The sequence below is a fragment of the Lissotriton vulgaris genome, chromosome 12 (assembly GCF_964263255.1).
Source record: "Lissotriton vulgaris chromosome 12, aLisVul1.2, whole genome shotgun sequence".
Lineage (NCBI taxonomy): Eukaryota > Metazoa > Chordata > Amphibia > Caudata > Salamandridae > Lissotriton > Lissotriton vulgaris.
Window position 1 is genome coordinate 60,805,326 of NC_141700.1, and position 26,264 is coordinate 60,831,589.

At 48.1% G+C, this 26,264-nt stretch overlaps 1 protein-coding gene across 1 annotated transcript in view; it reads left to right on the plus strand.

Annotated features, from left to right (window-relative positions):
* Positions 1-26,264, plus strand: part of ZFR2 (zinc finger RNA binding protein 2) — an 811,721-nt gene that overhangs the window by 371,614 nt on the left and 413,843 nt on the right. Inside the window, exon 12 of the mRNA XM_086947097.1 lies at positions 2,984-3,180. Coding sequence (XP_086803223.1) covers positions 2,984-3,180 — 197 coding nt within the window. The remainder of the gene's footprint in view (positions 1-2,983; positions 3,181-26,264) is intronic.

A 26,264-nucleotide genomic window follows, 5' to 3' on the forward strand; every position in this document is an offset into this window, starting at 1 on the left:
ATCTGCGCAGATGAGGGGTTTCAGTCTTTCCCAACCTCGACGACTGGTTGTTGAAGGCGGGCTCGCCCCAGACAGTCGTCGGCCACCTCCAGACTACGGCCGACCTCCTGCACCTGCTGGGGTTCTCCATCAATGTGCCGAAGTCACACCTGTGTCCCTCTCAGAAGCTCCTCTTCATCGGAGCGGTTCTAGACTCGGCGCAGTTTCGGGTTTATCCTCCCGAACAGCGGGTTCGGGATATTCAGGCTCTGGTTCTGATCTTTCAGCCTTTATCCTGAGTCTCGGTCAGGTTGACACTGCGGCTTCTGGGGCTAATGGCCTCCTGCATCCTTCTGGTGCATCACGCCAGGTGGCGGTTGCGGGCTCTGCAGTGGGGCCCAGCATCAGGGCAACGTGTCCGACCACGTCTTGATCTCGGACGGTACTGCAAGACAGTTGAAGTGGTGGCTCATGGTTCGCGATTGGGTCAGCGGCAGATCCCTCTCCCTACCCCTACCTGAGCACGTAGTTGTGACCGATGCGTCCCTACTGGGCTTGGGGGGCCACATGGGAGAGGAGGAGATCAGAGGCCTCTGGTCTCCGGCGGAGTCCCAGCTCCACATCAACCTTTTGGAGCTGCGGGCGATCCGGCTTTCACTGAAAGCATTCCTCCCCTCTGTACTGGGGAGTGTAGTGCAGGTGTTCACGCACAACACCACCGCCATGTGGTACTCCAACAAACAGGGCGGGGTGGGGTCGTGGACCCTTTGCCAGGAGGCTCTGCGCCTCTGGCAATGGCTAGAACATCACGGCGTGACCCTGGTGGTTCAACACCTGGCAGGTTCCCTGAACGCCAGGGCGGACAAACTCAGCCGTCGGTGCATGATGGATCACGAATGGCGTCTGAACTCGGACGTGGCGCAAGGTCTCTTTCAACAGTGTGGAGAGCCTTGGTTAGATCTATTCGCCACAGAAGAGAATGCGCAATGTCATCAGTTCTGCGCGTTAGAATTTACAAGGCGGGTCGCGCTCGGAGATGCATTTCGTTGCGAGTGGAGTTGCGGTCTGTTGTACACCTTTCCGCCTTTACCACTTCTACCCAGAGTGCTGCAGAAGATCAGGCGCGACTGGGCCCAAGTCATCCTTGTGGTTTCGGACTGGGCACAGAGATACTGGTATCCCGAGCTACTCAGCATGTCAGTTGATCCCCCGATTTGTCTGCCTCTTCAGGAGGACCTTCTGTCGCAGCAGCAGGGGACGGTCCTCCACCCGAACCTGTCCAGTCTCCACCTCCATGCGCGGAGATTGAGCGGCGACAGTTGAGGCCATTTGACTTGCCTCCTGAAGTCTGCGATGTAATTCTGGCAGCCAGGCGTCCCTCCACAAAATCGGTATATGCCTACAGCTGTATCATTGGTTCGCAGATCCACCACCGGGGTTGGTATTGCTGGGGTATCTGTTCTAAGTTAACCTGTTTCTTTCATATGCACAAGTTACTTACCTTCGGTAAAGATATATCTGTAAGAAACAGTAGTTAGTATTAGATTCCTTACCTCCCCACCCATCCTCCCCGTTCTGCGAACCGATATCTAGGGTTAAGGTTTATCCCTTTGAGGGCCCTAGTTTCATGGCACCAGTGTTGGTTTTTATCATGGCTCTGCGTTTCTGGCGTGGAAAAGCTGTGTATAAGAACTGACGTCAGCACGTAAGGGCTGCGTCTAAGTACTCCGGCGAAGTCATCCTGGCACCAACGACGCTGACGACGGACGCGGAGCCGCAGACGACGCCTACCGTCGCGCAGGGGTACTGCTACGCAAAACTTTCCGGATCCAGACTGGCGCCTGGGGATATTCTAAGGTAAGAAATCTAATAATAACTACTGTTTCTTACAGATATATCGTTACCGAAGGTAAGTAACTTGTGCTTTATGCACCAAGAAACATTTGTTTGGGAAACACTATGTTCTTTGAAAAATTGACATGTTTTGGGGATACCATATAACTTCTGATCCATGTTTACAGTCCTGCTCAAGGCTGCTAACTGGGCAATGTTTCCCCAAGCTTATTGCAAACCGCTCAAGGGGGCTAACGCACAGATGTTTGATAAACTGTCTCAAGCAGTTCAAATCATGTTTGTGACAGCAACAACGTTTTTTTACAATTACTAAAACCATTTTTAGCAGTCTGTAACATTTTTGTGACTTCTAAAATGGCTTTACAACTCAATCCTGAAACCCTGTTTGGAAGGGCCCTGTCGTAGGCATTGCTTTCAAATATCGATTGAAGATGAGATGAGTGAATGGTTTGTGACCGAAAGTGCAGGTGACCAGTGCCAACTCTTAAACAAACTTAAAAAAAGTAAAGTATTTGTTTTTTAAATGCACGCCGTTTTCTTTAAGGAAAAATGTCTGCCTTAAAAAAATAAAGTTTGTTATTTAAGGTTTGTTATACATGACATAGTGGTCCTCTGAACCCTGCAGTCCACCATCTCTGTGATGGCCACCAGTCTGAGTGAGTCACAATCAGTGATCCACCTCACGTGTGTACGGTAGGGTTGATTACATGCTGCTTTGAATCAGAATTTTACAAGCCAACCTATTAGTATATAGTTTAGTACTGGTCACAAAAATACTGGGCGCAAATTGCGACATATAGTTTGTACATTGGGCCATTTGTGCCCTTGAAGATATGGGATGGCTTACTTGGCTAATCAAAGTGGGCGTAGAAAATAAGTCAGTAAACCAGGCTGAGATCATACATGGGGTGCAATGATGATTAAGCACATGGAAGTGGGCAATAAGTACATAATCAGAGAATGCACACCTAGAGGTCCAGCAGGTGACAGACTATCATTTTGAGGACACATAGTAATAATGATTAAAAGCAGGCCCCAAACACATTGTGCATATTGTTGATATTAGAGTTTTGTATTTATATTATGCTTTGTTACAAATGTAGCCCTCACTTTCCATTGAAGTTCTGTGGTTTTGATTTTTTTATGATAGCATAACCGACGCCCTGAATCTTTTGACGATCGATACATCATGTTCAAGCACTCCCAGATCTATCCCACGGAAGAGGAGCTGCAGGCAATTCAGAAGCTCGTGTCTCACTCTGAGCGTTCTCTGAAACTTGTCTCCGATTCTTTGGCTGAGCAGGACACTGATGCCAAGGAAGAAAAGGAGGAAAGCAGCGAGGAAGGGTGAGAAATATGCCTTGTAAGGACATTTTCTGGGGTCGGTATAGGGAGAATGGCAAGGTCAAAGCACTAGCAGACCACCAGATTTGGAGGATCACTAATTCATACTAGACAAACCCGCAACTTACTGGTCAGAAAACTGAGAAGTTGCCTTACATACACACACCTGGTTGATGCTGTTTGCAGAAATTGCTATTTTGATTTTTTGAATAGCAGTGATAGTGCCACAGAAAGTATTGTTTGTATTGTTTTCTGCTTGGTGCTTGAGTTCCACAAATCTCGTTTTTCTTGGCTGTATATTCTGGAGTGGGTGCCATAGAACTTGAAACACTCCTCTAAGTTCACAATATGGATTGTTCAGTTCCATTTACTGCGGGGTACACTCTGCCCATCCAGCTTCTCTCAATCCTTTAGTTCTTTCTTTGCTATAGAATCGACATGCCATCTGCCCTTGAGAAAGTCTTTTTTGTGGTTTCTTTTGGGCCTTTTTTGGTTCTTTTAGGAAACCTTTTAAATGTGTACTACTTCCTCTCTCAGAGAAGTTTCTCTGATAGATAAAAACAGCGAACTATTTTGTTCGAGCCCCAGAATTATTTTTATAGTGTATTTTTCATGTGACAAACGTTTTTAAAATCATAACAACCATGACTGTACGAGGCAAATATTTTCTAGCCTGTAAAAGTTTTTTTAAGTATGTCCAAATAGCCAATTTAGTTAAACAGTTAACTGTAAACACTACTGTTTAAACCTGTTCTTAAAACCCTCTAGCTAGGCAACACATACTGCAGTTGAGACATTGTTAAACCTACACTGCAGCTTTAGGAAACCCATAAGGCTGTCAGCCTTCCCATCATGATTTACATGGTAGGGAGCGAGTTTGAATTTTAAACTTGCATAGAAGGATTTTCTCAAGGTCATTGGCTCAGAACACCATTTATATTTGTTGGGTATTTTCTCCCCTCAGGAGATATAATTTGATGTTCTATTCATTTTTGTAGTTCGTCTTCTGAAGTACATATGTTTGTCCTGTTTGAGGTGATGTAAGCCTCAACTATCTCCTACAGTCATTATGCCTGTTCTTATTGCCATTATATCAAAATAAGGGCGACCTAGAACACAGTGAAACCATGTACGTTTTTAGGTCGAGACTAGTGGCAGCGCACATGCGCTGATCGCTCTGCGAGGCATACTGTAGTAGAGTATGCTGTGGAAGCCTCGCTCACTATCCTCCCATATTTTTTATTTGCTGGTGTCATTGTTCTTGGTAAACACTGGCTTCTGATTCATTATGAGGCTTGTTAGTCTGTCCTTGTTACCTCCTTGTTGCCATTTGTTACCACCCATAAGACTCTGGACCTTTTACTTGGCACGTTACATGGACCGCTTTACCTATTAAGTGGTATTACAAAACAATGGTCCATAGACTATTATTTCTCAATATCGCAATTAGTCAATGCTTGCTAATTGAAGCTTTTTTGAGTATGAACAATATACTCTAGATCAATAAATGCATCAATGTTTGTTTTTTTACCTATTAAGTGAGCACTATTATTTTTATTTTTATTTTTTTTATTGAGAGTTCATAGACAGTGGATAAACATTACATGGCATTTTTAAGCAATACAATTGATAAAGTGCATAGTACAATATGTGTAAAAACCAGTAAGCAAACTAAGTAACTTCATTTAAATACATACATAGTCATATTCAAATTCAACAAGTTTTAAAATACTCCTAAAGTACAATGTGCATAGTGCAATATATTAACAGTGAAACAGACTAGGAAAGAGATTAAAATCTATGTCCAGCATAATAAGTCTAACATTCAAACACACTCCAGTATTTATCATATTTCCTAAGATCTCCTGATCTCAATGCATACTTTCTTTCCCTTCACTGAATCCTAGATAGTTTTACTTTCCATGCATAAAGGGTTGGTACTTCATCTGATTTCCAACACTGCAAAATAAGCGATTTTGCTACCAATGATGCCATGAACAAGGATTCGTCGTAGGGAGTGGAGTTCAGGGAACAACCAAGGACTGAAGTTAATTCATCAAATGTAATATTGACTTTGACCATATTACTGAGATATTTTCCTATCTCCTTCCAAAACTCCTGTATTTTGGAACACTCCCAGACTATGTGTTTCCAAGTGCCCTTTTCTTCACAGCGGAAACACTTATCCTCAGCTTGGGGATATATACTATGGAGAAACGAGGGCGTTCTATAAATTAACCATTTGCTATAGAATTGCATTCGCTTAAAATTGGCGCCTCTAAAAATGCATTTGTTAAATTTATTAACTTTATCCCACGTGGATTTGTTAATTTCAATGTCTTCCCTCTTTTTTCACCTATCTCTGGCCTTATTATACAATAATATTGAATTATCATCCTTGAGATTTTTTATCCAGACGCTAATTTTCCTTTGCGTCACGCTATTCAATGCTTCCGTTATGACACTTTTATGAAATAAGTTACATATGTCTAGCTCTCTGAACTCAGCATGAAGAGCGATAAAGGACCATTTCAAGATTGTGTTCGAGTGGTGGATCTCCCCAGTAATTTCATCCCAAGATTTCCATCTATTTCCTAAAAGAAAGTCCTCAATTCTCTCGAAGCCGTTTTCCTTCCAAAGTCGCACAGTATTTTTATCCAGACAACCCCTCTCCCCAATGATAAAATTAAGTAAATTAGTCGAACTACTTGTTTTAAAAATATCATAATATTTCAGGAGCTGGGTTCCTGTTTAAATAGCCACTGCAAAGACTTATAACGTAACTTCTTTGGGTATTTCGTAATTCTTACTGGATCATAGATTTTAAATTCCAACAACCTCTTCCTCATAAAAAAATTGTCTGCTTCATGATCATCTAAAAAAAAAAAAAAACTAAAACTGTGATGTGCAAAAGTACCAATATAATATTCTATAATATTTGGTAGGGACAACCCTCCTTGTGCCGACGGGAGGTATAAAGTGCTAAGTGCTAATCTCGGAATTTTATTTGCCCATAGAAATGAGGAGAGCATGGCATCCACTTTTAAAAAAAATGAAATCTGAATTGCACACGGGGCTGCACTAAAAAGGAAATTTAAAAGTGGTAGGATAGACATACGGATTAGGGTGACGCGTCCTATTATTGATAACGGTGGTTGGTTCCAACGATCTAGTTTTGAACCAATCCGTTTTAGCAGGGGTATGTAATTTAACGTATATAGGTCTTCCAAATTGTCAGAAATGAATATTCCCAGATATCTCTTAGGCTGGCTGGGTATTATAAATCTGCCTAAATTCCGATGATAAAGTGTCTACCGTGCAGTTAGCTAAAATGATTTCTGTTTTGTTGACATGTATTCTATAGCCTCCTAGCTTTTGAAAGTCAGAAAAGATTTTTAGAATTTCTACTTGACTTGTAGGCTTTGAATTTAGAAAAAGGACAATGTCATCGGCATATAGTTTATATTTGTCATTCCGACTACAGGTACTTTGTCAGTCATTTTCCCCCTAATTGCATTAGCCAAAGGTTCAATAAATAAGGCAAATATAATTGGCGACATGGGGCAACCTTGGCGCGTGCCTCTGTTAATTTTATATGTCCCAACATTTATGTTATTAATAATAATCTGTGCCTTAGAATTCTCATATAGTTGTTTCAGGAGGAAGATAAAAGATAAAATCAATCGGAAAATCAAAGCTGTGCAAAATCGCAAAAAGACAGTCCCATGACACTAGGTCAAAAGCCTTTTCGGCATCTAAAAGCCAGATCTGTGCTTCCACCTTATTAATCTTAAAATAGTCCAATGCCTCCAATAAAAATTTTGTGTTAGTGCGGAGGTGTCTTCCTGCTATAAAACCGCACTGATCTGGACCTATAAGAGACCCTACTTTTTTATTCAGCGATTCGCAAGAAGTTTCATAAAAATGTTATAGTCTGTATTTAAAAGACTTATAGGCCTGTATGAATTCGTATTTTCCTTATCCTTTCCTTTTTTTAGAATACTAACGACCACTACAGTGCGGAAAGAGTCCGGAGGGGGCCCTCCTTGTAATAAGAAATTAACTAGTAACAGGAGCTCTTTACGGAGAATACCATCAAATTTTTTAAAAAGTTCCGCAGGAAGCCCATCCTCACCAGTAGCCTTGCCACTGGGGAGGGTGCTAATTACCTCATCTAGTTCTATCTTTGTAAACTCCTGAACCAAACATTTTTTATCATCGTTACCTAGTTCCGGAATTTGGAGTGCATCTAAAAATTCCAGAGTATTTTCTGTTACAACCCCTTTAACTAGTTTGGTAAACTCCCTCGTAATGTTTTTAAAACATCTCACCTATGGAAGCTATAGTCTTCGCCTGTACTTTGGTAACGGGGTCCAAAATATGCTCTATTCTGTTGCGGACTTGATTTTCTTTAGCTTGCCACACCAAGAGTTTACCTGTGTATTCACTCTCTTCATAGAGCTGCTGGGCATAGAGATTACTATTTGTGTCACCTAAATCATCGTAGAATTCCTTCATTTTTCTCTTTGCTTCTACTATCTTTTGCCCCGAGACCAAAGATCTTGCTCTATAATGCTCTTGATTCTCCTTCACAAGATTTGTCTGTAAATTATGTTTCTCCTTCCTTTTTGCCCTCTGTTTCGGTATTTCTTTGGAGGTAATTATTACCCTCAAAGTGGCATTAAAAGCGTCCTAAATTACATTGATTGGAGCTGACCCTCTATTCCGCATAAAAAACTCCTCAATCTCCTCCTCGATGTCTGTACACCATTGTGCCTCTGAAAGGTTCAATTTATTAAAATACCATCTTCTAGGTGTCTCTGTTTCTTGATTCCCTATAGTTAGCTCCATATAAAGTGCTGCGTGATCTGACATCGGATTTGGTAGGTGATCATATTTATGAACTTCTAACCCATAGGATGTTAGAAAGAAGTCCAACCTAGATGCTGAATTGTATTTTGCAGAATGGCAAGAATATTTGCGTTTAGATATATTGCGAGATCGCCAATAATCAATAATGTCAAGGTCTGATTTGCAGCTTTGTAAGGCAATAGCAACTTTGGGTTTATTCTGGCGCCCGTCTTTTTTATTAGATGAATCTATTAAAGGGTTCTGTAAAAAATTAAAATCCCCTCCCCATATTATTTGCCCAGGTATACCAGTCAATGCTTGTTTCAGTTGTAGAATTGGGAGTGGGTCATCTATCACTGGTGCGTATATTGTGGCTAATATTATGTTTACCTGATTTAATTTACCATATACGAATGCCCATCTACCACTATGATCTGTGAGTGACCCTTCCGGGAAGATGCCTACATGCCTTCCTACTATGATGCTTACGCCCCTCTGTGCCAACCCTGCTACTGACGAAACTCTATAACCTGCCCAGCCCTTTAAAGTTTTATCGGATTCAGCCTGGACTCTGTGATGGGTTTCTTGTAAAAAAATAACATCCAGGCTGAGGCTTTTTAGCCAGCATTCAATAGCGTTTTTTTTACGAGCATTATTCAAACCATTTGTATTAAAAGACAAAAACTTCAGCTTATTTCTCATTAGTATTTATATATCGAGTACAAAACTAATTGTGTGCAAAGTACAGCAAAGACTGGAATTGAAGAAGAGACCCGGGAAAAATTTGCAAAATACATGCATATAGTTCAGAGATCGTAGGAGTTTGAGCAACTTTTTGTGCAAAATACGCAAACCACCATTCCATATAGCAACAAACAGTTGTACAAAATCAGCATCTAAAGTGCAACATATACAGAACCCTGAGATATAAAATTGGAGGCAAGCAAAAAAAAAAACATCACTAAAAGAGAAAAAATGATATTCTCCTATACCTGGCCTTTGTGCAGTCAGCAAGTAAAGTGCAAATGGCATAGAATTTAAACCTTGCAATAGTTTCCAATATTAGACGAAGAGATCGTAGGAGTTTAAACAACCTTTTGTGCAAAATACGCAAACCACCATTCCATATAGCAGCAAACAGTTGTACAAAATCAGCATTTAGAGTGCGAATAAAGTGCAACATATACAAAATCATAAAATATAAAATTGGAGGCAAACAAATGTACAAAAACATTGCTAAAAGAGAAAAAGTTATAACCTCCTATACCTAGCCTCTGTGCAAAATCAACAATTGAAGTGCACATGGCATAGAACTTAAACCTTGCAATAGTTTCCAATATTAGACAGAGACAGGCTGCCATGGGTTTATGCATTATTCCGACCGGCACTTGTAATATAGCCCCCTGCTCTGAATCTTAAAGTGCTTTTCAGTGCAAGAAAAAAGTGCATCAGCATAAAGCAAACTACTGTTGCTAATTTGCTACTAATTTCTCCCATATCGTGACTTTACCTCTAATTGACCATATAACTTCTTATCATATGAACTTTCTTTTTCCCCCCGCAACATCCCCTTCACCTTCCCTCCCTCCCAAACCCCCCTAGAGGTGACGGCAAACCCCCGTGTCCCACTTCCGTCTCCCTCTGTTCCTTTTTCTTCTTTGTGGATGCCATTTTATTGCATCCTTATGTGCTTCCTGTAACCCCTTGCAACCGCCCCTTTCGATCTCACGCAAAAAAAAGGGACATTTTTTATTTATTTTTTCTTTTTTCCTTCCCCTTTCCTCCAAATCAAGTAATCGTAGGAGCTTCCCCCTCTCCGTCCAGAAGACCTTTGATTATTTACTTAACTCCTAGCTATGTGGTGAGACCCTCCAAAAAAGACTGGGCTTCTTGTAAATCTGTAAAAATAAAGAATCTCCCTTTGGCTAGGACCTTCAATTTAGACTGCTGGATGATCATAGCTTAGGCACCCTTAGCCTTAAAAGAATCGATCATCTTAACAAAGTCCCTACGCCTGTGGGCAGATGCCGCTGACATGTCCGAAAAGATCCGAAAGTTTTTTGCTTCATCGGTATTATATGTTCTTCTTGAAAAGGCTGTATTAAGGATTTTCTCTTTCACCCTATAGTCCGAAAAATTAAGTAATATTGTACGAGGGTATTTGAGATTATTGGGTTTATGTGCTGGGACTCTGTGTGCTCTTGTGATTGTTAAGTCATCTTCCAATTCCGGTATAGCCTTTTTTAACAGAGACTCTGACCATTTCACTACGTCCGTGTCTTCCAGGCCTTCGGAAATGCCCACTAGGCGTAGATTGGACCCTCTGTTATAATTTTCTAAATCCTGTAGCTTTTCCGCCAATTGAGATTTCTCTTTGTTTACTGCATGGAGGTCTTTCTGCATCATGATCAAAGTATCCTCCAGATTAGAGACCCGAACTTCTGCCTCCGAGACCCTTGTGGGAAGATTTCCAAAGTGCTCCTCCATTTTTGTAAGCCTGCAGTGCAACTGTGATATCTCGTGAGCTTGGGAGACTTTAAGATCCCTTATTTTGCGGAGTATAGTTTGAAGCATCTCCTCTATTGAGTTCACCTTTAGAACGTTGCATACTCCATCTTCTTGAGTCTCATGTAGATTTCGTACTAGACCTAGACCTGAAAGTTCGGTAGAAGGTGGTGTAGCTGGCAATGAGACGGTGTTCAAGAGCGGTACTTTATCTGCAGAGTGAACTGACTTTGCAATCTTGATAGGACTGTGATGAGGGTGAGACGGTGATATGGAGCAAAGGTGGGGCTGGAGTGCAGCCTGAATCAAGGGGGTGGAGGGGGCTAAAGGAGCCTGTAGCTGTAATAATTGTAATGAGATGGTGGGGAGCGAACTGGCATCCGGCACTGCCACTACCTCTGCCGTTTTCTCCAAATCGGCCTCTGCCACTGGCGTTGTTAGTTTTATCGCACCCCCTTTCTCTTTAGAATCTTTTGGCTCCATTGCTCCTATTATTTCCCTTTGGCTGGGCTCTTCCCGCGTTGGAGTACTCGTGAAGTGCCCCTGCTGGAGCACTGGTTTTGAAAAAAGGGGATACTGCTTGGGGCTCGATTGACTCTCAATTCTCCTAATTGTACTCTTACCAGTGTTACCAGTGTTATCCACCTTGTCCACCTTACCACCTCCCTTCCCCTCACCATTATCACCAACAGCCAAAAGACTCAGTTCTGCCGAAAGTTCGGATAATGTCTTCGCATCCTCATCCTCTTCTTCCAAGTCCTCCTCCTCCTCAGCCGACTTGATTGAGATGTTATGTTTATTTTGTCTGAACTTTTCGGCCGCTTCCATCGCTTTAAACTTTAGGGCATTTTTTTGCTGCGTCTTTCTTCTGCCTTTTTTTCCCCCTCCTTTAGCCACAAGTGTGGGTATAGGTACTATCTGTGATTTTAAGAGCTCTCTCACCGAATCTCTCACTGAGTCCGGTTTGGCTTGTTTACCCTTGCTCTCGCCGCCATGTCTGTAAGCTAAATAATGTCTGTCCGCGGAGTGAAGAGGCAACGGGGGTGGGCAAAAGGACAGGAAGAAAGGGAACAAGGTATGGAAGCTGTATGCAGACTGCACGGCCCTACTTGGGTTATGCCACTAGATGGAAATGAGCAGCTATCCCAAGCAAAGAAATGAGCAGCTGAGAGCAGTGGAAACTCAATAGGCAAAAGCACAGGAACTTAAAGTGGAAGCAAGTTTTTTGTCTTGCGACTAGACCTTTGTTGCTAAGCCGCAGTGCATTCTGCAGCTAGTAATCCCGCAAGTAATATAGCCAGCCCCCAATTAAGAGCCACTCCAGGGGCCTAATTCAAGGTCACATGTCTCCTACAAATCGGCGTACTTTCCACTTTCTACAGAGGAGACCCTCTGCCGATGCCGTTCTTAGCCCAGTATCAAATGCCAAATGTCACAATCCAATCCAATCCAATCAGGCCTGTATTCAGGCCGGTAGTCTCCGTGCAGCAACCAGGCCCCTGGGCCCACAGAACCAAAGGCCGACACAGGCTCCAACCTCAAAGACTCCTCAACTGGCAGAGATGGGACACACCATTGAGCCCTCAGTGACCGCTGCTAAGCACTGCGACGTCCAAAAAAGAAAAAAGGATCAGCCCGCCCGGGCACTCACCTCAGCCCCGCCGGTTTCTGCCTCGATCTCGAGGATGTTGCCATCCACACAGACTTAGCGATCTCTGGCAGTCCAGCGGTCTCGGCAGGCCGATGCCTTTATAAAATTGCTACAACGCCGAACATACGAGCACGAGCAGGGTTCTGCCTCAGGATTTTTCTCGGGCATCTACCCCCTCGTTTTCAGTCAAGGCGAGGGAACGGAGAAAGAACCAGGAGCATCGACAGCGGCATCAGCGTAGCGCGGCTTCAAGGGGCGGGGCTTGAGGAAACAGGAAGCAATTCGGCGACGTGTGTGGGTTCACGTCAGCCGCATCTCGTCGCGAGAATCCACACTGTGTACTTCTCTGAAGAACCAAGTGAGCACTATTTTTGTTGTTATTGTCACGGATGGAGACCTTGAAGCGGCACCGCGCTCAGTTTTAAACTTAAAGAAACATTTGCAATGCAATAGGTCTTGCATTTACACGAGTTGAAGCTATAGGCATTGTCATTTACAATGCCAATAGCTTAAACTCGCATAAATGCGAGACCTATTCCATTGCAAATGTTTGTTTTTCAAGAGGGATGGATTCACTGTCAGCAATATATTTTCAGGAAGTCACATATTTATGTGAACCACGTATGCATTAAAGTGCCAATATAGCAAAACATCATACTCCAATAGCATTTAGTAAATTGAGGTATTTTTAGGTTTGAATATTTTTCATATTTAGTGGCGTAACAAAGAGTAAGTGTGTAAACAGAGCAGTGCTCAGTGCAGGGGTGTAAAACACAAGAATCTGAAAGAAACACGTTAGTGTTAGATTTCTTACCTTGGAATATCTCAAGACGTCAGACTGGATTCGGAAAGTTTTCGTCAGCAGTACCCCTGAGCGTCGGTAGGCGTCGTCTGCGGTTCCGCGTCCGTCGTGATCGCCGGGATGACGTCGTCGGAGTACTTAGATGCTGTCCTCGCGCTTTGACGTCAGTTCTTCTTTTTTCAACGCCAGCAAGCGCAGATCCGGGAAGAGCTAGTACTCTTAGTCACTTTTTGACTAACTCTTTGGTCTTTTTGACTATCTTTTTCAAGTCGACTTCGACCCCTGGTGCCGGTAGGGATGCCCGGTTTCAAGCAGTGTGACAACTGTCACCGACTGATGTCGGTAACCGACCCCCACCGCCGGTGTCTCTACTGTCTAAGGGACCGACCACGACGACAAGGCGTGCCCTGACTGTCGGGCCTTGACCTCGAAAGCTAGGCAGGAGCGGTCCCGTAAGCTTCTCTTGATCAGACAGTTGGCTCTGCGCCGCTCGAGGTCCCGGTCGAGGAGGAAGTTGAGGGACCGGTCGCGGAGCCTTAGCCACCACCGCTCATCGGGTTCCAAGTCCTCGCATTCAGGTAAGTCGAGGCATGGGAAGAAGAGCGACATCGCTCTTCTGACTCCCCTCGCCGGTCGCGCGACTTGGCCGAGGGTTCGGTGGCATCACCCTCGCGGCTCCGCCGGAACTGCAGACGTCGCATCCAGCTCCACACCCTCCGGTCCCTGGGCTTACCGCGATGCCGGGTGAGATTCGACTTCCTCGTGGCCATGAGGAGTCTCTTTCCGCCCTCGAGACCCGCTGGCGCGCCTTCGGGCCCCGCAGGTCCGACTGGGGGTCCTAGCGTGTCAGCGCCTTCAGCGACTTCGGTCCCGACGCCACAGGACCTCCCGACGCCAGTTGACCTCACGACTCCTCCGCTGGTGCGACCCCTACGGTGCCACTCCCGGCACCGTCCTCGGATTGGTGATCAATTCATTTATGACCCGGCTCCGTCCTTTATGCCTGTTTATCAGGACACGGATGAAGGGGAAGACTGGAGGGGTCTGAGGACCCTCTGGCACAGCAGTGCCAGTTAAGTCAGGACTTGGCAGATGAGCTGGGGGAGGCCAGTGGTCTTGACACATCGCCTGACACTGGTTTCATCTCTCCTCCCTCTGTGGCTACGGAGGTGGGTGCTACATATGGTGTGGTGTAGCGCAGGCCAGCCAAAGCCTTGGCTCTTGAACTCCCTGCTGAGACCGTGAGGACAAATCTCACTGAGGTGCTTCAACCGCCAGTAAGCTCTTCGGAGCCTATGCTGCCGTTCAATGAGGCCCTCACGGACTTTCTGATGGGCACTTGGTCCAAGCCCTCCACAGTGCCCCCTGTGGATCGGAACGTGGCCCGACGGCACCGCCCGGCTCTGGGCGACCCCTGCCTTCTGTCCATACACCCCACCCGAGAGTCTGGTGATCCAGGCCTCTACTTCCCAGACCACATTCCCGACCGCTCCCCCGGATCGGGAATCCAAAATGCTTGATCAGTTTGGGAAGAAACTGTTCTCGTTAGTCAGCTTGGGGTTGCGGTCCATTAATACTGCATGTCTTTTGGGCCGTTACACCCACTCTCTGTGGGATACGGTGGGGCACGTTCTGCGTCAGTGTCCGGAGGAGGCCCAGACACGGCTCCCCCAAGCTCTTGCTGAGGGGTGGGACGCAGCACGGTATTCCATCCGATGTGGAATCGATACCACGGACTCGCTAGGCAGAGCGATTTCCGTCGCCACGCCTGGCTGAGGTCCGACAATTTTTATGGGGGATATCCAGTTAACGCTAATGGACATGCCCTTCGATGGCCGTCGCCTTTTTGGCGACAAAGCAGACAGTGCGCTTGAGCGTTTCAAGTACTCCAGGGCTACAGCCAAGGCCTTGGGCCAGCGCCAGCAGACTTCTGCTTTTCGTCCCTTTCATGTCCAAGGAAGAGGCGTCCCCACACGTTCGTCCAGCCACAGGCCGCAGAACCAACCTCAACGCGGTCACGGATGTGGTAACCGCCGTGGCGGTGCAGGGGGACAGAGGCCCGGTCATTCCACATCCACTCCCTCAGCATCCGCCTCAAAGCCTTTCTAGTCTGAGCTTTCAGGCCCATTGAACGCAAGTAGGAGGCAGGGTTCGCCATCACCTATTCCACTGGTGTACCATCACGTCGGACAGGTGGGTGCTGCAAATCGTCCGAAGGGGCTACTCCCTCCCCTTCGAGGCAACCCTCCAGCCATGCCACCGCAGTACCACCGCATGTCGGGGGATCACTTGCAACTTCTGCAGGAGGAAGTTATGGCCCTCTTGGCCAAGGGGGCCATCGAGCGCGTTCCTGGGCCAGAAGTAGGACGTGGTTGCTACTCCAACTACTTTCTGGTTCCCAAGAAGGGCAAAGGTGGCCTGCGCCCTATCTTGGACCTCCGGAGCGTCACCGGCTTCCTTCGGAAGGAGAAGTTTATGATGCTGACTTTAGCTCAGGTCCTGGCTGCCCTGGACCCTGGAGACTGGATGGTAGCGTTGGACTTGCAGGACGCTTATTTCCATATTCCAGTCCTGCCGGGCCACCTGCGCTACTTGCGGTTCACAGTAGGCCACGAGCACTTTCAGTTTACCGTGCTCCCCTTCGGCCTTACCAGTGCCCCTCGAGTGTTCACGAAAGTGATGGCGGTGGCCGCAGCTCATCCGCACAGATCAGGGGTTCCAGTTTTCCCCTATCCCGACGACTGGTTGTTAAAGGCGGGCTCGCCCCAGACAGTCGTCTCCCACCTCCAGACTACGGCCGATCTCCTGCACTCGCTGGGGTTCTACTTCAACGCGCCGAAGTCACACCTGAGTCCCTCTCAGAAGCTTGGGTTCTCCATCAACGCGCCGAAGTCACACCTGAGTCCCTCTCAGAAGCTTCTCTTCATCGGAGCGGTTCTGGACTCGGCGCGGTTTCGGGTTTATCCTCCCGAGCAGCGGGTTCGGGATATTCAGGCTCTGATTCCGATCTTTCGGCCTTTATCCTGAGTTTCGGTCAGGCTGATGCTGACGCTCCTGGGGCTGATGGCCTCCTGCATCCTGCTGGTACATCACGCCAGGTGGCGGATGCGCGCTCTGCAGTGGGACCTGAAGTTCCAGTGGGCACAGCATCAGGGCAACCTGTCCGACCACGTCCTGATCTCGGAGGGCATTGCGAATCAGCTGCAGTGGTTGCTCACGGACTGCGAGTGCGTCAGTGGCAGATCCCTCTCCCTTCCCCAACCGGAGCACACAGTGGTGTCTGATGCGTCCCTCTTGGGATGGGGGGGGCCACATGGGAGAGGTGGAGATCAGAGGCCTCTGGTCTCCAGCGGAGTCCCGGCTCCATATCAAGCTTCTGGAGCTGCAGGTGATCTGGCTTGCACTGAGGCATTCCTTCCCTCTGTCCGGGGAAGTGTAGTGCAGGTGTTCACGGACAACACCACCGCCATGTGGTACTGCAACAAACAGGGTGGGGTGGGGTGGGGTCGTGGACCTTTTGTCAGGAGGCTCTGTGCCTCTGGACATGGCTGAAACATAAGGGCATCACCCTGGTGGTTCAACACCTGGCAGGTTCCCTGAATGCCCTGACCTGGACCACATCCTTCCTCTCCGGCAGAACCCAGAGCATCCGCCTCCCACCCTTCCGGTCGAACACCTCCGAGATCATCTGCGGCGTCCCTCAGGGATCCTCCCTCAGCCCGACGCTGTTCAATATCTACATGGCACCGCTCGCCCACGTCGCACGACAACATAGCCTCAACATCATCTCCTATGCGACGACACCCAGCTGATCATTTCCCTCACCGAAGACCCCCTCACCGCCAAAGCCAATCTCCACAGAGGAATGAAGGCCGTCGCCGACTGGATGAAGGACAGCAGACTGAAGCTGAATTCAGACAAAACGGAGGTCCTCATCCTCGGACCCACTCCATCAGCCTGGGACGACTTCAGGTGTCCCACATCGCTAGGCACTGTCCTGGAACCCACCGACCATGCACGCAACCTGGCGGTCATCCTCGACTTCGCCCTCTTCATGACCAAGCAATTCAAAGCCGTCTCCACGTCCTGCTTCCAACATCCTCCGAATGCCTTGCAGGATCTTCAAATGGATCCCCCACGACACGAGAAAAACCGTCACCCAGGCCCTCGTCATCAGCAGACTCAATTAGGGGAACGCACTCTTCTCAGAAACAACAACCAAGCTCCTGAGACGACTACAACGAATCCAGAACGCCTCTGCACAACTGATCCTCGACATCCCCCGACGCAGCCACATCACACCCCATCTGAGAAGCCTTCACTGGCTCCCCGTCAACAAGAGGATAACCTTCAAACTCCTCATCCACACACACAAAGCGCTACACAACACCGGACCCACATACCTCCACGACTGACTCAGCTTCCACACCCCCACCCGCAGCCTCCACTCTGCCAGCCTCGCCCTCGCCTCAGTTCCTCGTATCCGGAAAACCACCGCCGGCGGCAGATCCTTCTCCTACCTCGCCGCCAAAACCTGGAACGCTCTCCCTACCAGCCTACGACAGTCCCAGGACCTGCTGGCCTTTAGATGACTTCTCAAGACCTGGCTCTTCGATCAGTGGCAGCCCCCCCCGCGCATTGAGACCCCTACGGGTTTGTAGCGCACTTTAGAATTGCAGTGATTGATTGATTGATTGAATGCCAGGGCGGACTAACTCAGCCGTCGGTGCATGATGGATCAAGAATGGTGTCTGAATTTGGACGTGGCGCAGGTCTCTTTCAGCAGTGGGGAGAGCCTTGGTTAGATCTATTCACCACCGAAGAGAACGCGCAATGTCATCAGTTCTGCGCGTTGGAATTTCCAAGGCAGCACTCACTTGGCGACGCTTTTTGTCGCAAGTGGAGTTGCGGTCTGTTGTTCGCCTTTCCGCCTATACCACTTCTACCCAGAGTGCTGAAGAAGATCAGGTGCGACCGGGCCCAAGTCATCCTTGTGGCTTTGGAATGGTCTCGAAGATACTGGTATCCCGAGCTACTCAGTATGTCAGTCGATCCCACGATTCGTCTGCCTCTTCAGGAGGACCTTCTGTCGCAGCAACAGGGGACGGTCCTCCACCCGAACCTGTCCAGTCTCCACCTACATGCATGGAGATTGAGCGGCGACAGTTGAGGCCATTTGACTTGCTTCCTGAAGTCTGTGATGTCAATCTGGCAACCAGGCGTCCTTCCACAAAGACGGTATATGCCTGCAGGTGGAACAAATTTGTGGCATGGTGCACAGCAAAGGTTGTGGATCCACTCTCTGCCCCTCTTTCAGAGGTTCTCTGCCCAGCAGGGCTCTGCTCTGGGCACTATCAAGGGCTATCTCTCGACCATTTCAGCCTTCTTGAGGCTTCCTGATCAGCCTTCTCTTTTCAAGTCCCCTGTTGTAAATAGGTTCTTGAAAGGCATCACACACATGTTCCCTCCTGTTTCTTTCATGATGCCTCAGTGGGACTTGAACCTGGTTCTTACTTATCTGATGTGCGCTCCCTTTGAGCCACTTCATAATTGCCCTCTTCGTCTTCTGCCTCTCAAAACTGCTTCCCTGGTTGCCATCACCTCTGCCAGAAGAGTGAGTGAGCTCCAGGCTCTTTCATCTAAGCCTCCTTTCCTCTCAGTCCATCCGGACAAGGTTGTTCTGAGGACTCGTCCTTCTTTTCAGCCCAAGGTTGTTACTGCCTTTCACATCGGCCAGTCTATTGCCTTCCCCACCTTCTTTCCACCTCCACCTCCCTCGAAGGAGGAAGAGAGGCTCCACTGTCTGGACCCAAAACGTGTGCGCTCCTTTTACCTCAACCGCACACAACAGTTCCGGGTGGACGACCAACTCTTTGTTGGCTACGTGTGTGCTAAGAAGGGATGGGCGGTGCACAAGCGGACCATCTCTCAGTGGGTCGGTTTTTGCATCAAGGTCTGTTATTCCTTGGCTAAAAAGGAACCTCCTGTGGGGCTGCACGCCCATTCCACTCTGGCCACGGCGGCTACTACTGCCATGGGTCGGGGAGTCCCTTTACATGACATTTGTCAGGCAGCTACGTGGGCCTCACTGCACACGTTTGCCAAGCACTACTCCCTGGACAGCCAAGTCCAGAGAGATGGCTTTTTTGGCCGTTCCGTTCTCCAGTACTTCCTGGTGTGATCTTGGTTCACAGACCCACTACCGGGGTTGGTATTGCGGGGGTATCTATTCTAAGGTAAGGAATCTAACACGAACGTGTTTCTTTCAGATGCACAAGTTACTTACCCTCGGTAACGATATATCTATTAGTAACATTAGTTACTGTTAGATTCCTTGCCGCCCACCCATCCTCCTTCCCCGTTCTGCGAACCGATATCTAGGTCTTAGGTATCTCCCTTTGAGGGCCCTAGTTTCATGGCACCAGTGTCGGTTTCTTGTATGGCTCTGCGTTCCTCGCACGGAAAGCTATGTACAGAACTGACGTCAGCGCGCAAGGGTGGCGTCTAAGTACTCTGACGACGTCTTCCCGCTCCCGCCTAGCTTTCGAGGTCAAGGCCCGACAGTCGGGGCACGCCTTTTCGTCGTGGTCGGCCCCTAGACAGTAGAGACACCGGCGGTGGGGGTCGGTTACCGACCTCAATCGGTGACAGTCGTCACACAGCTTGAAACCAGGCATCCCTACCGGCACCAGGAGTCAAAGTCGACTCACAAAAGATAGTCAAAACGACCAAAAAGTTTGTCAAAAAGTGACTAAGAGTACTAGCTCTTCCCGGATCTGCGATTGCTGGCGCAGAAAAAAGATGCCCTGACATCAGCGCGCGAGGGCGGCGTCTAAGTACTCCGATGATGTCATCCCGGCGATCACGACGCCGACGACGGACGCGGAGCCGCAGATGACGCCTACCGACGCGCAGGGGTACTGCTGACGAAAACTTTCCGGACCCAGTCTGACGCCTGGGGATAGTCTAAGGTAAGAAATCTAACACTAACTAATGTTTCTTACAGATATATCTTTACCGAAGGTAAGTTACTTGTGCTTACAGTTGATTATGAAACATGCTTTGGAACTACTGATTCAGCCCTCATCTCTCAGCCAGTGATGAAACTAACTTAGTTTTCATAGCATATATAGGCATAGCAGTCTGATTTATTCCAATTGTGGGCCCATAACTATGATGGGAAGGAGTACAGTGTTCTCAGCATGGGACAGCTGTGAATTTCAAGGAGAAATGCTACGTATCGCCATACTATACTAGAGGTACTGCCGTATGTACATAGGATTATATTTAATGATTGCCCAGTGGCTACATTTTCAATTTATTTATTTAGTATTATATTTTTTTTTTTGTAAACTTGTTTTTTTAAATTTAATTTAATTTAATTTTTTTATTATTTATTTTAGAGTTTTTCATGTAACAGTGTACAAATAAAGATACAATTCTAAGCCCCCCTCGTGCCAATCTGACTTTGTTCACATCCTTGCATTATCTATCTCAGGTGTATACACAGCCATTTAGCCAACAACCCATAGTTGGGCAGGCGGCGCTATATGATATATATTAATGTATGCATCAACATTATATGCAGTTTTTGACAATCAAAAAGAAATAGACATGTCTCCAGTAATCAAGATAAAATCGTGTCTCAGCGTCTCAGAGAGGATACCCTCCACCTCGAGCACTTCTAGTGATCCTATGTCCCCTCTGCTGAGCGAGTGGCCCCATTATTAACCAGGTATGTCTGGTACAGCCCCCAAAAGTTCTTTGGTCTGCTGGTGGGGGGCAGGAGTTCACTGTAGGTCTCCGACTGCGTGCAGCAATACAACATATCATGCGCCCAACGCTTGAGTGTAGGCATGGGGCCTCTCATCCAACAGCATGCAACAAACCTCCGGGCCATGAGCAGACCCATGTCCACCAGTCTCTGCGCCGCTCTAGGGAGTTTTTTGGTGTATCCTAGTAATGCTACCAAGGCGTCAGGTGCAAGATCAATCTCTGCTATGTTGCTGATATCGGCAAAGACCGGTTCCCAGAAGTCCCAGACACCAGGGCACTGCCAAGCAAGGTGTAGAAAGTCAGCATTAGGGGCATGGCACCTTTCGCATTCCGCAGTGGTTCGTAGACCATATCTGCACAATCTAGCTGGAGTGTAGTACACCCTGTTCAGAAATTTAAAGTGTACCAACCTGTGTCGGCCATTGAGGGAGAGTTTCCTAGTATTAGTGCAGCAGTATCGCCACATATCATCATCGAGAACAGTATGTCCTGTGCCACATCTCTCGAGTTGATGTCCCGGCTTCAATCTGGCTCACCCCTGGATGTATGTCCAGCAAAATGTCTGGGTAGAGTGGCTTCAGCAGTAAACATCTTGCTGAACCCCCTGCTCAATCTTTCCCTGAGTTCCGGAGTGGTGCCACAGGAATGGAAACACGCATTGATTCTGCCGCTGCTCAAAAAACCTCTATTAGATCCCCTGATGCAGGCTAACTATAGACCTATCTCCCTGCTTCCTGCTCTGGCTAAGGTGGTTGAGAAACATGTACAGCACACACTTACCAACTTTATTGAGAGTAACAACATCCTCCATGATTCTCAATCTGGTTTCCGTGCAAACTACAGCACGGAGACAGCCCTCTTGGAGGTGACCGAAGCCATCAGGGAGACGCTCGATCTCGGGGGGAAGGCTATGCTAGTCATGCTCGACCTGTCGGCGGCTTTCGACACCGTCCCACATGACGGTCTCCTTTTAAGACTCTGGGAGATCGGGCTGCGTGGGACGGTGTTGGATTGGTTTCAATCCTTTCTATCGGGCCGTCGACAGGTGATCTGGGCACCAACGTTCTCCGCCGAAATGCCACCGCTAGAGGTGGGGGTTCCTCAAGGTTCCATTCTGAGCCCCACCCTTTTTAATATCTATATGGCCCCTCTGGCGGAGGTGGCGGAGGCTTTTGGTGCCCAGATCATATCCTACGCTGATGACACCCAGCTCCTGTTCACTTGCAGGAAGGGAGAGGTTTTTGACGGCGACAGGATCAAAGGCTGTCTGAGTGCGGTCTTTGCGTGGTTTCAGCGGCACAGCCTGAAATGCAACTCGGATAAGTCTGAGCTGCTTTTCTTTGGCTGTGCCCCTGACCCCGGTTGGAAATCGTGGTGGCCACAGGACATGTTCCCTCCGGAAAAGGCGTCCTCCCAAGTTAAAAATCTTGGGGTAGTGTGTGACGACGACCTTTCTTTTCGACCCCATATTATGGGGTTATCTGGGAAATGTTTCGGCATCCTGAAGATGCTCGGAAAATTTCTTCCACTGCTCTCCCTGCAATATAGAAAAATTGTCGTCCAGGCGTTAGTAGGGTCTCGACTAGACTATGCTAATGCGCTATATTCAGGACTGCCCAAGTATTTGCTGGCTAGACTGCAAATAGTACAAAACTCTGCGGCAAGAGCCATATTTGGCCTGCCACGGAGAGCTAGAGCCTCAGAGCTGCTAAATAGGCTGCATTGGCTACCTATTTTTAAAAGAATTGTGTTTAAAATCCTCACGTTGGCTTTCAAAGCCCTTCACTCAGTGGGTCCTAATTACATCAGGAAGCGCATGGCTTTTTATGCGCCGTGGAGGATGTTGCGGTCAGCTGAGTTGGCTAAAGTGGATGTACCGCCTATTAGACGTGTCCGGATGGGAGGACGGTCCTTCCAATATGTGGCGGCTTGCCGTTGGAATGAGCTCCCTCTCACCCTCCGTAAAGCCAACAGTCTCCTAGCCTTTAGGAAGGAGCTAAAGACCATGCTGTTTTCTGTCTAAACTCTGAGATCGTAGCGAATTTTTGCCTTTGTGCTTCTTTGGTTTTCAGGCCTCTTTGTCAAAGCGCCGGGACACCCCTTGGGGTAGCCGTGCGCTCTAAAAGAATGGCGTAACATAACATAACATATGTAGGTCAGTTTGCAATGCCAGCCGTGCCTTAGTGTATGCGTGCTCTTTGTGTGCCTGAGCTAGTCGGTACAGGTTGGTCAAAGGTTTGTGGGGAGAATCGGCCTTGATGACATAGGTGAGTTCCGGAACTTCCGGGGGCTCCGCCATGTCTCCACCCAGTAAGTCGAATAGAGCGCCACGAACTCTATGAAACTGGAAACGTGTCTAGGCAACACTCTGCAGTCCCTAATCTGTCCTAATCTGTTGTTAGGTGCCAGCCAGTAATCTATCCTGGTATGGATGATGTGAGAAGGTGGCCTGATATGCAGTGCTCACTATTCTAGTGAACACTATGTATCAGTCCAGCAACCCTTATTGATGATTGGTTGTAAGTCAACCTTATAGACCAGCTATCCTAGTAGCATGGATACGAGCAGTCTAAGGCTAAAGACTCGAGAGGGCGTGTTAAGCCAGCTGTTATACCACACATATACCCCTTGAACACCAAGTGAAAGGACACCACACAAGTGTTATGAAAATAAACAGTGTATTTATTAAAATCACAACAGCCCTTTACTCTTTATGAGGACAGGGTACTAAGCACAAAACAAAACTCTTACGAAAATACTTAAGTTAGCACAGTATATACAAATGCCCGAGGGGCACGGAAAACCATATACTCTGAAAGTGGAATGCGAAATTACTAGCAGGTAAGTACAGTACTAATAGGCTTCGGAATCGCTAGGACTTGACTATAGAATCGTTAGATTACTTCTAGGAGACCCGGGTGCAGAGTGTGCACTCTCACGCGTGATGCGGGACAAAGTCTATGGTAGCTAGATTTCACAGAGTTAGTGTTCTCGGGCGAACCCGACCTGGTAGGAGGAAAACGAAAGTGGATTCTGACCCTTGGATAGTGAGGCTATGCTGGGGCACCGAAATGCCGAGTTTACCTAGCCCAGGGGCTGCAGCTGCATATGTCTCAAAAGACGTCGGGAATCCTCGTAGTCGAACCAGGAGCCTGGAAGAAAGATGCTGGCAGGCGACCAGTGAAGAGAGTTCGAAGTGATCCAAGCCTGGATCTTGAAGATGGATGACACCTGAAAGCAGAGGGGACCAAGCTCGTGACTACTAGCCAGTAGTCAGGTGGCACCAGGAGGGCACCGGATGGTAGTCACCTCAACTAGGTGAGTGGGCGACGCTGTGCTCTGCAGATCTCACGGACCAGGAGGCGTTGTCGGCGAACAGGATGGAGGAGCGAGCTGTCCCACGATGGATGAAGCTGTCAGCGTCGCTGGACCCAGGATTGGGCAACAAAGCCTTGGCTAATTCAAGCCCACGCGGTGGACTCAAAATGGCGTCTGGAGTGGACCAGGAGGGTCCGGGGTGCTCCTCTCTTGGAAGGGAGCAAGGGCCAGTCTGGAGCAACCAGGCCAGCAGCAGTGATGTCGTCGGGCGTCGTTCAGAAGGCCACAAGCCAGCGGGCTAGTAGCCAAACAACGCGGTGAGCAGCAGAAAGCAGAAGGGCCCCACGCAGATCGTGGAGATGCTGGGAGGCTGAACTTCGGTGCTGGAGCTGCTCAGGGTCGGGGCTTCTCGGACCCCAAAGCACTCACCAGAGGGTCACTCGGCGGGCTTGCTGTAAAGAAGTCGTGCAGTCTTGGCGATAGCCGGTCCCTCGAGGTCTCGTCGCACTCACGGTTCTCAGCTTGGCTGTAGAGGTGAGTAGAGGTAATAGGTGCCATGGAAGCCGGGTCTCGTCGAGCTGTGTCGTCGGATTCCTGAGGAAGGACTTGCAGCAGACCGCAGTGTTCTTAAGATGGTGCCTGCGGATGCAGGGTGACTACTCCTTAGTCACAAGGGAGAATCTTGAAGAAGAAATCTTGAAGTCCTTTCGCAGAAAGTCGTGTCTTGATTCCAAAGATGATCTAATTTGAACAGGGGGCCCGCTCCTATCTTTATACTAAGAAAAGGGGCTGACCCGGTGACTAGGTCCTGCCTATGGGTGGGACTAGGAAGGGGGGTGGTTACACCCCTCTCCCATGCCGGACTTTCCCCAGGCCAGGGGCTGGTGTGCCCCTGGAACTGGTTCTGCCTATGCGTAGTGAGCACCGGGGTGCCACTCAGCAGTCACCTTCCTGTAAAGCCCTGCCTACCCAGGATACACAAAACCCTGTCTGGGATGGTGCTAGCACCGCCCCTGACAGGAAACCCTTTGTCCAGGCTCCCCTCGCTGGAAGGACTCCCAGCTGCAGGGGGTCAGACTCGTGTCTGTGGTGGCAGCATCCATTTTGTGGAGCTGAGGCTTCGTTTAACTTTAACCGGGGTTCACAGTTACTTACATGTCGTGTCCCTCTAGAAGGGTGGAATGCTAACCCCGTCGCCAGAATTGGCGAGGGGTTAGTATTCCAATTCGTATGACACCTTACTCGACATGTTTTGATAAAGCAATACCAAAGATAGCATTTAACCGCGAGGATTATAATGCACTTAAGAGTATATGGTATGCGTTATCATGGAACAGCTATTAGGACTTGGTTCCGCAAGCTGCAGACAGGCTCAGCTCATGCCAGAGCACCATCTCACACGATTCCATGCACTCTGCCTTCAGGATTGTCAAGGCCTGCCATAGGAGTGACTGATAGGAATCTGTGTGTCCATTTTTAGGGTTAGATATAAGTATACTATATCTAAAGCAAAGGGTGATTACACGACTTTGCCCCAGCTGTCAGGCAGCCAGTTGTGCCAAATTTAGAAGGCCAGCCAGGGGTGGCATAATACATGCTTCAGCCCCTGGTAGGCCCTGGGTACACCTATGCCCTGAGTTACAGGGTCTGATAAGGTGGCCCAGTACCAATTGGTAAATGCACCTAAGGTACATGGAATCCATTTTACAGAGAGAGCAGTAGGCCTGGGGTCCTGATTGGCAGGGTCCCAGGTCGACTATGTCAAAAACCAGCTAAAACACAGGGCAAAAAGTTGGGGGCAACCATAGTCAGGAGGTACCTTCCTACACAACCCCCCCCCCCCCCCCCCCCCCAAACGAAAGGAGATAAGGCTATCCTTGTCCAGGTAAGCCTCTATTACCTAAGTGGCCATATAAGGAAGGACCAGCTCTGGCTTGGTTTCCCCCTGTGTCATGGTCCACTAGGCAACCCCTCACCCCAAGGGTGTCTGAGGGTCTCCACCATAGGGAATCTCAGTCTTTGGTGTGTCTTGGGAAAGAAAAAGGCTGATGCTGGGATGGAGTGCTGAAGTGAGGCTTCTCTACCTTTGGGCTCAACTTCCTCCAATCACCATCCATCATGTGTGCCTTTCTTTCTTTAGCTGAGATGCACTGTGCTCTCAGGGTCAGCCTCTGGCTACCTAAA